The following is an 11,315-nucleotide window of genomic DNA, read 5'->3' on the forward strand; positions in this document are numbered from 1 at the left end:
CTCACCAAGGAGCTTTTAGCACCAAGAAATGAACCTCTGCTGCTTAAAGGATTTTTTAAGTTTTAAAAATATCCGTAAATAAATGCCCACTCTGTCAGCCATGAAAACAGATCTGGGAGTGACCAGCAGAGCTGGCTGAGGAGTGAGAATGAGTGCTGGGGCTCATTTGACATGCTGGGAGCTGTAAACCCCACAGGTGTGATGGAATCTGTGTCCCCAAGGGGTGCTGAGCCACGGTGGGGGCTGTGCTCAGCAGAACCCGCTCCAGTCAGAGGTGTAAAACAACATCACCTGCTCCTCTGACCGCTGGAAAATGGTGTTGGGCACGGTTTTGGTGAGCAGAGGAAGGGTTTAACCCGGGAGCTGCGGGGTGGGGGCAGCTCAGCCCCACTCCTGGGCTGCGGGGTGGGTTCGTGGCTCCCAGGGCTGTGTCGGGCAGATGGAAACATCCCGGCTGCGGAGGGTGGAGGCTCACACCAACCCCCTTTAGGCTCTTTTAGCACCTGCCTTACCAGGCTGACGTTGTTCTCGCTTCTTTCATCCCCCCCTGACACCTCCTGCCACAAGAGCTGGACACGCTTGAGAAACAGAAACGAAAAAAACCCGAGAAGAAAGTCAGAGGATCCTTTTTTTTTTTTTCTTTTCCCTTCACTTCCTTCCCGCTCGGGTGCCACCAAACACTGAGGGGTCTCTCCGAGGGTTGGGTGGGACAGAGGGGGCTCGGGGCTGCGGACAGCGACTCCCAAGGCATCTTCCCATCCTGGTTTATCTTTATAAGAATTGGTTTGATCCAAAACCCCTCAGCCTTCTCCTGCCTGGAGCCAAACCCCTTTAAAGGCTTACAGAAACCTTCAGTTGGTGTTGTGACAGAGAGATCCTTATCTGCTGATAGCTGTAATCGTGATAGAGCGCAGAGGAACTCGTTTCTCCTGTCGTGTCGTGTTGAAACACGCTTCCTTAACGCACCAAAAAAAAAAATCCCATAAAACTTCCGCCTGCTGGTCTGCATCCTTGGAGCATCCCGGCCGGCTCCTGCTCCGGTCCAGCCCCCAAAACCCGACGGGAGGGGACGGGGAGCACTGAGTCACTGCCACCACCCCCTCGGTGGCCCGACTCCCCCGCCGTGCTCTGACTCACGGGGACCCGGCGGCGTTTTCCCACCCTCGGCGTGGGTCGGGTTCCCAAATCCGGGGGGCAGGGGGTGAGCAGAGCCGGCTCTGTGCTGAGCGACAGTGGGAAGGGGCATTGGAAGTGCCCCCAGCTCTGGCACCGGGACGCAGGGACAGGGCCGTGACTGTCACCGCGGTGTCACCGGGGCACCACCACGGGGACAGCAGCTTTGTGTCACGCCTGGTGCCCCCCTCGCTGCGCCGGGAGGGAAGTGAAGCCCCCGGGGAGCCGCCGACCCGGCCCCTCCAGCCCCTCCAGCCGGGTTATATCTGGCGCCGCATTTGCATGGCAGCGAGCCGGCACCTGGCAGCGAAATCCTCGGGGGATCGAGGACACGGGGAGCGGCTGGCGATTGTCACACGCTGGCGACAGGAAAGTCCCAGCAGACGATTGTTTTTTTAGAAGAATTTACTTCCAACCCGCACGGCTCCGGCAGTGCCTGCACCCCGGCACCCGCGGGGCTGCGGCCATGGGGGTGACAGCCCTGGGCTCCAAGTGGTGCCCCACGGCCACGGAGGATGCTCCGGGTGCGAGGTGATGCTCCTCAGCCCCAAACACAAGCCAGGTGCCCGCTGCCTCTTGGGGATGCCCTCACCCACAGCAGCTCCCTGTTCCCCCCTCTCTGTCCCCCCAGTTCCCCCAGTTCCAGCCCCACTGCTGCTCCCCTGGGCACTGGGGGACACCGTGGGGCTGGGGGTGTGTGAGGAGGGTCCTGTCCTCCCTCAGCCCCGTTTCCCACAGCCGTGGCTTTGTGCCGGGGCCCCCCTTGTTGCTCCCCGGGGCCGGGCAGAGTCACGCCTACCTCTCCCCCCATCCAGCCCCCCAAGCGGAGAAAGTTAGTCAAATCTGCAGAAACCGCAGAGGGGGGAGGCAGCGACACTGTCACCGCTTTGATGTCACCCCTGCACGTCCCACAGGTGCTGCCACCACCCCGGGGCCGCGGTCCCACCACCGCTTTGCCATTAACTCGTGCGAGAAGGGGGGGATAATGCAAAAAATATTTCCTTCCCCACCTCCATCCTGTCCCCACGGTCCCTGGAGCCGGCGGGGCTGGCAGAGGCCACGTGCGCGGCACACGGAGCTGCAGCCGCTGCCATCCAGCCCTCTGGGGGTCCCTCCAGAGCTCCGGGGACTCAGGGAGGGCGGGGGGAGCCAGGAAGGCTCTGAGCAGCGGGGCTGATTCATGCCGGGCCTCCTGTGGTTTCCCCCTGCTCTCACCTCCCGGTGCTGTCACGCCAAGCGCCCACACGGCAGCGCCCAGGGTGAACCCACCCTGATGTCACCCACCGGGAGCTGGAGGGGGGAGCCCCTGGGGCATCTGCTAGGGCACCAGAGATGGTGCTCTGGGGCACCCAGAGCTGCTGCTGGGCACCCCTGAACCCGCCCTGCACCCCAAATGCCCCCCGTGCCCCTCTGAACACTCCACACACCCCTCTCGCTCTGCTCCCCAGCACCTCCTGCACCCCCTGTGCTGCCCCAGCGCCCTCAGTGCCACACAGGGGTGACACCCACCACAGGACATTCCCGACCCCGCAGCAGTGCCCGGAGGGAGGAGGATGCAGCACCGGGGGGTGACGGGGTGAGGTCCCCTGGGTGCCACACGCCCGCGGGGCAGAGGCACGGGTGCCCCAGGGGAGCAGGAGGCAGGCAGGGGGCAGCTGCCAGCCCTTCCCAGCCCCGTCACGGCCGCTGCACTCCCGGAGGAAGCTGCTCTGCCTTGCCCTGGTTATAAATACCCTCCCATTTTAATGCGGTGGCGGCGGGAGCTATTTCAGGCCGGGAACGGGAAGCGAAACCCTGCCCAGGTCCCGGCCTCCTTGCCCCCGTACCCGGGATGGGCTGGGCAGTGCCCAGGAGCCACAAGGGTTTATTTGAAGCCCAGGAGGCGCACGCCTGCCTTGACCTTCTGTGCCTTCCAGCGGAGCAGGCGGATGGCGCGGAGGCCGAAGCGCAGCACGGCGTCGTACTTGAACACCAGCTGGTAGAAGGCGTGGGTGACCAGGGCGCCGCTGGGGTCGGCGTGTTTGAGGGCGGCCATCGGCGTGTACGCCGCGTTGGTCTGGTGCCGGAACGGCGGCCGGGCCGCCTCGATCACCCGCAGGGTGTGCTGCACGTGGGCAGGGGATTGTGCCCTTCCTGTCCCCTTCCTGTCCCCTTCCTGTCGCCACAGCCCCACCCCATTGAACCCTGTCTGGATCCCATCTGCACTTCCATCCTCATTCATTTTTCCCCTCCCTTCCCATTCTCCTATTCCCGTTCCCATCCCATCTCCTTCTCATTCACTTCCTATTCCCATCCCCAAGCACTTCCCATCCTGTCTCTAATCCATCCCACCTCATTCTATCCCATCCCCAAATCCTTCCCATTCTAACCCTATGTTTATCCTATCCCACCCCATCCCCTTCCCATCCCACCCCTATCTCCATCCCTTCGCATTCCCATTCCATTTCTGCCCATCTCCATCCTCAGTTCCTTCCTGTTTTATTCCCATCCCATCACCATTCCCATCCCATCACCATTCCCATCCCATCACCATTCCTATTCCCATTCCCATCCAGCTCAGCCCCATCAGGATGGAGCTGTCTGGGTGTCAGCTGCCCCACTGCTGGCTGGGCGCTGCTGTTCCTTGTTAGGACAAATTAACCCCTCTGTCCGGCCCAGCCCAGCCCAGCAGGGCACCCCCTGCCCGCTGGCACCCCCTGCCCGCCTGTCACCTCCGCGATGTCCTCAGGGGTCTGGCCCAGGCTGGTGAAGACATCCCTGGAGTTCCTCAAGTAGAGCTTGGTGAAGATTTCGGCCGTCTCGGGGTCGGTGCGCGAGTAGTCGGCGCGTTCGGCTTCCTCGTACAGCTTCGTCTCGAATTCCGTCATCACCGGCCCCGGCTCCACCAGGCTGATCCTGCCCAGGGATGGGGCGCTGGGCACTGGGCACCCCCGGAGCCCCGTCCCCAGGGGGTGCACGGCCACCTGCCCCCATACTCACGCCACGTTGAAGCGCAGCGCCTGCACCACCAGGCTCTCGCAGAAACCTTCCACCGCAAACTTGGAGGCCGAGTAGATGTCATTGAAGACGATGCCTGGATGGGTTGGGGAGCTCCAGTCAGGGCTGGGTGGGGGCTGGTCCCCCCAGGGCACCCCGTTTTCCCCTACCCTGCAGGCCCATGATGCTGCTGATGACGACGATGTGGCCGCCGCGGCGCCGCTTCATGTCGGGCAGCACCTCCTTGACCAGGCGCACCAGGCCGAAGAAGTTGGTGTCCATGAGGCTCTGCATGGCTGCCAGGCTCTGGCACTCCAGGGGCCCCGCCATGCCCACCCCGGCGTTGCTGACTGTGGGCAGGGGGCATCAGCGGGGTGTGCCCTGGGCAGGGGGATCCCTCACCCTGGGCATGGGGGTCCCTGCTTCTCCGAGTGTGCCCAGCATGGGTGTGGAGGGTCCCTGGTGCTGGGTGACCCTGGCAGGGAGAGTCACTTGTGTGTGGGGTCAGGGTGCTTGAGGGACCCTTGGCACAGGGGGTCCCCAGTGCTTGGAGGGTCCCTAGAATGGGGTGTGCTGAGTTTGGAGGGTCCCTGGTGCAGGGAATGGTGTCCTGGCACAGGGGGTCCCTGTCACGGACAGTCCCCGCTGTGTGGGGTCAGGGTCATGAGGTGTCCCTGGCACGGAGTGTCCCAGCACTGGGAGCACAAATGTTCCCCAGCACGGGACCCCCCTACACAGCCATCCCCACCACGGAGGGTCCCCTCACGGGGGTCACGCCGGGCCAGAAATCCCGTGCCTCACCCAGGATATCGATGTGGCGCCCGGGGATGCTGTCGAGGCAGGCTCGGATGGAGCCCTCGTCGCACACATCCAGCTGCTTGATCTCCAGCGTCCTGCCCAGCGCCGGCCCCGCCGCCGCCGCCAGCGCCCCGCTCCTGCCCGTGTTCCTCATGGTGGCGATGACTGCGGGCACAGCGGGCACGGCGGGCTCAGCCCCCGCGGGCACAGCGGGCACGGCGGGCTCAGCCCCCGCGGGCTCTCCCCGGGGGCTGGGGGGGTCCCCGCGCCCCGCTCACCTCGGAAGCGGCGCTGCTTGTCCCTGGCCAGGCGCACGGCCAGCGCCAGCCCGATGCCCGAGGAGCAGCCGGTGATCAGCACCGTCTTGGGAGCCATGGCACGGCCTCGCTGCCTCGCCCCAGCCCCCCCCATTTATAGCAGCTGCCCCCAGCCCCCCCAAATCCGGGCGCTTAATCCCCCCTGGATAATCCCCCCCGCCCGGGGATTTGCGTGGCTGAGCCGCACGTGGTGCCCCGGGAGCACAGAGGGGCCTTTGTGAGGGACACGGGGCACTGTGGGGACACGAGGGACTCTGTGGGGACACTGCCAGGCTTGGGGGACACTGCGGGACATGGGGACGCTGCCAGCCGTGTGGCACTGGGGATGGGGAGGGAGGAGGCAGGAGCTCTGCAAAAATAACCTTTATTATCACTGGTATAAAACACGTCCCAGTTCAACTGGCCTCGCGGAGACGTGGGGGACACGGTGATGGGTGCCCCCCTCACCCCCACAGCCCGGGACCCCGCTCCTGGGGACCCCAAAACCCCCCTGGTGTGGGGGCAAGGAGCGCCAGGCCCCTGCAGGGACACTCGGGGCAGAGGGGAGAAAGTGCTTGAGTGTGGGGGTCCTGGCGTGGGCTGTGCCATGCTGGCGGTGCCAGGCTGTGCCAAACCACCCCACTGTGCCAGACTGTGCCAAACTGTGCCACGCTGGTGGTGCTGGGCTGTGCCAAACCATCCCACTGGTGCCGAGCTGTGCCAGCAGTGCCAGGCTGTGCTGAGCTGTGCCACGTCAGTGGCGCCCAGCTGTGCCAAACTGCGCTGGTGGTGCTGGGCTGTGCCAAACCATCCCACTGGTGCCGAGCTGTGCCAGGCTGTGCTGAGCTGTGCCACGTCAGTGGCGCCCAGCTGTGCCAAACCGCGCTGGTGGTGCTGGGCTGTGCCAAGATGCATCAGTCCGTGCCAAACAATCCCAGTGGTGCCAGGCTGTGCCAAGCCATTCCACGCCGGTGCTGCTGGGCTCTCTCAAGCCGTGAGACTGAGGCGAAGAACGCCAGCAGTGCCAGGCTGTGCCAAACCACGCTGGCAGTGCCAAGCTGTGCCAAGCCCTGCTGTGCTGGTGGTGCCAGGCTGTGCCAAACCACGCTGGCAGTGCCAAGCTGTGCCAAGCCCTGCTGTGCTGGTGGTGCCAGGCTGTGCCAAGCCCTGCCAGGGGCTCAGAGGGCCACGCAGGTGCAGTAGTGCCGCAGCTTGCAGGGCAGGATGCCGCGGTTGATCTGGTGGAACTCCACCAGCTGGATGAGGTCGGCGAAGCGCGTCTGCCCGTCGTCCATGGTGAAGTAGAGCCGACCCTCCTCCTCGCTCTGCCGGGGGGCTGCAGGTCAGGACCCCTCTCCCCAGCCCTCCCCTGGCACCCCCCCGCGCCGGGCTGGCACTCACCGGCAGGATGAGGTAGTGCTTGATGCGCTGCAGGTGGCACAGGGACAGCACGAAGCCCTTGGGGTTCCGCTGGCTCTCCCGCACCAGGAAGACCCTGAGAGCCCCAGCGGTGTCACTGCTGGCCCCAGGTCCCCTGTGCCCTCCCAGTGTCACCCACAAACCCCTTCTGAAGAGCCCGGTACCCCCTGGCACCCCCAAACCCTGCAACAACCCAGGATCACTCACCCCCACCCCACACACGTCCTGTACCCCCCAGGAGCTGCAAGACCCTTTAACCCTTGAGCTCCCGAGCCTCTCTGGAGTCCCACGTCCCCCCCAGGAGCCCCAGGGACCCCGACCCCCCCAGCCCGGGGTCCCTTACCCGTCCACCAAGCCCTGGCGGCCCATGAGCTGCTGGGTGTCCTCGCGGGAGATGCGCCCGTGGAACCAGGGCTGGGTGCGGTGGATGGCTGTGGGGAGAGGGGTGTCACCCTCGGGGGGACCCCCTGCCCGGGGCGGGGACCCCCAGTGGGCACTGAGCCCCCCCGTCTCACCGGCGCTGAGCGGGGAGCTGTGGCAGGCCGCGGGCAGGCTGTACCGGTGCGTCGTCTTCTTCTGGGCACAGCGAGAAAGGAGGGGACATTAGGGTGGCCTCGGGGGACACCCCCTCACGCGCCAGCACCCCCACTCACCCTCCAGGCCTGGGCCTCCTCCAGGGCCACGCTCAGCACCTCGCTGGGGTTCTCAATCACCCGGCCCGTGCAGCCTGAGAAGTCCATGGCCACCAGGGCGTTGTCGGAGACGCTGCGCTGTGGGGGACAGGGGGGTCACCCAGGGTCCCCCCCGGCCAGGGGCTGCAGGGGCAGGGGACACTCACCAGGGGCGTGGGGCCGAGCCAGGGGGGCTGGCTCAGCCGCGCCTGGGCTTGCTGGTAGTTGCGGTAGAGCTGCATCCCGTACTGGGGGAAGAGATCTGTCAGCTGGGGGGGCACCCAGGGACACCAGGGACACCAGGGACACCAGGGACACACAGGGACACCAGGGACACCAGGGACACACAGGGACAGCCAGGGACACCCAGGGACAGCCAGGGACCCCAGTGCAGGGGTAGGGACCTCTGCAGCCACTCCACGTGGGCACAGGGACACCCACCCTGAGGCATTTTCACTGGCATGGGGTCATCCCTCCACATTCCCCCCTTGTGCCTCCCCAGCACTGTCAGATGAAGCCCTTTTCTGACCCAGGGATGGGGCAGCTGAGAGGTGTTTTAAATACTTTTATTCTATTTTCAGTCTCATGTGAAGGGTGAGACAATACAGATGTTATAATTCACGCCATCACAATCAGGAGCCAATTATTTCCTAATTATAATACACTACAAGCCTTTTTTGGCCTATCAGCTTTTGCCAGGGACAGCCAGGGACACCCAGGGACATGAAGGACATCCAGGGACACCCAGGGACACCAGAGACACCCAGGGACACCCAGGGACACCCAAGGACACCAGAGACACACAGGGACAGCCAAAGACACCCAGGGACACTCAGGGACACCCAGGGACCTCCACAGCCCCCCAGTGCAGGGGTAGGGACCTCTGCAGCCACTCCACGTGGGCACAGGGACACCCACCCTGAGGCATTTTCACTGGCATGGGGTCATCCCTCCACATTCCCCCCTTGTGCCTCCCCAGCACTGTCAGATGAAGCCCTTTTCTGACCCAGGGATGGGGCAGCTGAGAGGTGTTTTAAATACTTTTATTCTATTTTCAGTCTCACGTGAAGGGTGAGACAATACAGATGTTATAATTCACGCCATCACAATCAGGAGCCAATTATTTCCTAATTATAATACACTACAAGCCTTTTTTGGCCTATCAGCTTTTGCCACCCCGTGCTGTAAATGCCTTAAACCAAATTATCTAAAATTACCTCTCTTGGGTCCTACTACAATGCATCTTTCATAATTCTATTTCTCCAAAGAGAGAAATACAACTATGGTCTTATTTGGTCTTATTTGGTCTTATTTGGTCTTATTTGGACTTCTTTGGACTTATCTGGACTTATTTGGTCTTATTTGGACTTATCTGGACTTATTTGGACTTATTTGGTCTTATTTGGACTTATTTTGTCTTATTTGGTCTTATTTGGACTTGTTTGGTCTTGTTTGGTCTTATTCACACCTTTTAAAACCTTTTTCCCAGTTCCATTTTTCTCCCAACAATATCCGCCCTATTCCACGCCATTCCCAAGCCAGCATTCCCCATCTCAAGTCTTGCACACGGACGCACGCCGCGCGAGCCTTCTGCCACACCGCCACCCCAGAACTGCCCCCCAGGACGCCCCCCCAGGTCCCCTGCAGCACCCCTGGGCCCCCGGCCCACCTTGAAGAGGCGGAAGGCGGCCATCCAGCAGCTGCGGCTCTGCTCGTCCTCGCTGCACAGCACCTTCAGGCCCTTGAGGCCGCTCCGCGCCTTGTGGGGCTGCGGGAGAGGCCGGGGCCGTCACGGGGCAGCCCCCTGGGCTCTGGGGGGGACACAGAGCCCTCGGCAAGGGGGAGGAGCAGGGAGTGACCCCGCCGCGGGCATCCCCACCTTGATGCAGAAGCCGAACTCCGTGGGCGTCCCGTAGAGCTTCTTGCCCTGCGTCACGTAGTAGATGTTGGACTCGGTGAGGTCGGCGAAGTACTGCAGGTGCCGGGGGTCCTGGGGGGTGAGGGGGTGTCAGGGCTGGCCCTGCCGCACCCCCAGGTCGTTCCCCACTCCCCCAGGACCCCCTGGGCTCACCTTGGAGGTGCCCTTGGTGGAGTAGTAGAGCCCCGAGCGGCGCAGGGAGAAGTGGAAACGCTTCCAGACCTTGCGCCCGGCCTCCCGCAGGTGCAGGAAGCCCTGCACCTCGGGGCAGCTCCCAGAGTTGAGGAAATTCTGGGGGGACACGAGGGCTGAGGGGCACGGCGGGGTCCCCGGGGCGCGGCGGGGGTCCCCGGGGCACGGCCGGGCACGGTGCCCCGTACCTGGATGAGCTCGGAGTGCGCCATGCTCTTGTTGGCCTCCAGGCAGCTGGACACCATCACCTCGGGGAACAGCAGCTGCTGGGGGGCACAGGCTCAGCAGAGACCCTCGGGGTGCCCACGGGGGGGTCCCAGAGGGTGCCCACCTACCGCGCTGCTCTTGAAGAGCTCGTACTTGGCGAAGTTCTTGCGGAACACGAAGCGGCTGTCGGCACCTGGGGCCCAGGAGCTCTGCACCTCCACCACCGACTCGTGGTCCTCCAGGCAGCGCTCTGGGGGGGCACAGCGGCTCAGCAGGGTGGGGGTTCCCCACAAGGCATGCCCTGCTGTGCCCCCACGGCCTCTCACCCAGGGCCAGGTGCTGGTGCAGCTCCACCAGGGCCCAGCTGTGGTCGTGCAGCGCGCGCGTCCTGCGCACCAGCGTCTCGCAGAGCTGCCGCGCCGTGGTGGCCCCCGAGGCCTCCAGGGAGCGGCAGGCGCCGTCCTCGCCGAACACCTTCACCACCTGGGGGGTGGGACGGGGGCCGTCAGGGACCCCCTGGCGCGAGGGGACCCTGCAGAGCCACGGGTGGGAGCAGCCACCCTGCCCCCTGCTCCTCAGCACGTGTGCGAGGTGGTTCCTGCCCCAGGGATGGGATCCCCCCTTTCCAGAGCCTTGATTCGTGCAGGATGTGGTTCCTTCCCCGAGGATGGGATACCTCCTTCCCAAAATCTTTACTCATGCAGGAGGTGGTTCCTGTCCCAAGGATGGGATACCTCCTTCCCAAAATTTTGACTCATTTGGGAGGTGGTTCCTGTCCCATAGATGGGATCCCCCTTCCCCAGACCCTTCACTCATTTGGGAGATGGTTCCTTCCCCAAGGATGGAATCCCCCTTTGCCAGAGCCTTGATTCATTTGGGAGCTTGTTCCTGTCCCAGGGATGGATTCCCCCCTTCCCAGAGCCTTGATTCATGCAGGAGGTGGTTCCTTCCCTAAGGATGGGATCCCTCCTTCCCAAAATCTTGACTCATTTGGGAGCTGGTTCCTGTCCCAGGGATGGGATCCCTCCTTCCCAGAGCCTTGATTCATGCAGGAGGTGGTTCCTTCCCTAAGGATGGGATACCTCCTTCCCAAAATTTTTTACTCATTTGGGAGCTGGTTCCTGTCCCAGGGATGGGATCCCCACTCCCCAGCCCCTTCACTCATTTGGGAGGTGGTTCCTGTCCCAGGGATGGGATCCCCCCTTCCCACAGCCTTGACTCGTGCAGGAGTTTGCTCCTTCCCCAGCCCCTCAGCCCCTACCTCAGGAGGGTGGGGTCCCTCTCCAGAGGCTGAGACCCCTTCCCAGACCCTCACAAGGGAGGGGGTTCCTGCCCGAGCCCCCAGCTGAGACCCTCCCCTGCCCCCAGCCCCCCACCCACCCGGGGCTGCCCTCGCCGGGCGGGTCCCTGCCCCACGAGCCCCCTCCCCAGCCCCTGCAGGGGTCCCCGACCTCACCCCCCCCTTCCCAGCCCCTCACTCACGTGTGAGGCGCCCTCGCGGGGGGGTCCCTGTCCCAGGGCCGGGCTGCTCAGGATGGGGGAGTTGGAGGGGCTGCAGAGCTCGGGGAAGGGGTTGGGGATGCTGGGCAGCGACGATGCTCGCGGCTCCTCCTGTGGCGGCTGCCGGCTGCAGGCACGGGGGGGGGGGTGAGCTCTACACCCCCG

At 64.0% G+C, this 11,315-nt stretch overlaps 2 protein-coding genes across 4 annotated transcripts in view; both read right to left on the minus strand.

The window, feature by feature from the left end:
* Positions 1-1,523: 1,523 nt before the first annotated feature.
* RDH8 (retinol dehydrogenase 8) lies at positions 1,524-5,322 on the minus strand. Its single transcript, XM_039697326.1, has 6 exons — positions 5,226-5,322; positions 4,951-5,112; positions 4,320-4,499; positions 4,153-4,246; positions 3,885-4,068; positions 1,524-3,277 (listed from the first exon to the last, which is right to left on the minus strand). Exons 1-6 carry the CDS (start codon positions 5,320-5,322, stop codon positions 3,038-3,040), a joined length of 957 nt encoding a protein of 318 aa, XP_039553260.1. The 3' UTR covers positions 1,524-3,037.
* Positions 5,323-6,067: 745 nt separating this feature from the next.
* GRB7 (growth factor receptor bound protein 7) overlaps positions 6,068-11,315 on the minus strand; it is a 9,361-nt gene continuing 4,113 nt past the window's right edge. The window contains exons 3-15 of one of the 3 annotated variants that reach the window (XM_039697292.1): positions 11,133-11,277; positions 9,977-10,133; positions 9,779-9,900; positions 9,632-9,706; positions 9,405-9,542; positions 9,213-9,323; positions 9,003-9,101; positions 7,501-7,581; positions 7,316-7,432; positions 7,178-7,238; positions 7,006-7,093; positions 6,645-6,738; positions 6,068-6,568 (exon numbers count right to left, since the gene is read on the minus strand). In XM_039697292.1, coding sequence (XP_039553226.1) covers positions 6,422-6,568; positions 6,645-6,738; positions 7,006-7,093; positions 7,178-7,238; positions 7,316-7,432; positions 7,501-7,581; positions 9,003-9,101; positions 9,213-9,323; positions 9,405-9,542; positions 9,632-9,706; positions 9,779-9,900; positions 9,977-10,133; positions 11,133-11,277 — 1,435 coding nt within the window. In that variant the 3' untranslated portion in view covers positions 6,068-6,421. Of the gene's footprint in view, positions 6,569-6,644; positions 6,739-7,005; positions 7,094-7,177; positions 7,239-7,315; positions 7,433-7,500; positions 7,582-9,002; positions 9,102-9,212; positions 9,324-9,404; positions 9,543-9,631; positions 9,710-9,778; positions 9,901-9,976; positions 10,134-11,132; positions 11,278-11,315 lie in introns of all 3 variants that reach the window. The other 2 variants (XM_039697293.1, XM_039697291.1) reach the window with 2 other exon arrangements.

The sequence above is a fragment of the Passer montanus genome, unplaced genomic scaffold (genome assembly GCF_014805655.1).
Source record: "Passer montanus isolate IOZ18808 unplaced genomic scaffold, ASM1480565v1 scaffold117, whole genome shotgun sequence".
Taxonomy (NCBI): domain Eukaryota; kingdom Metazoa; phylum Chordata; class Aves; order Passeriformes; family Passeridae; genus Passer; species Passer montanus.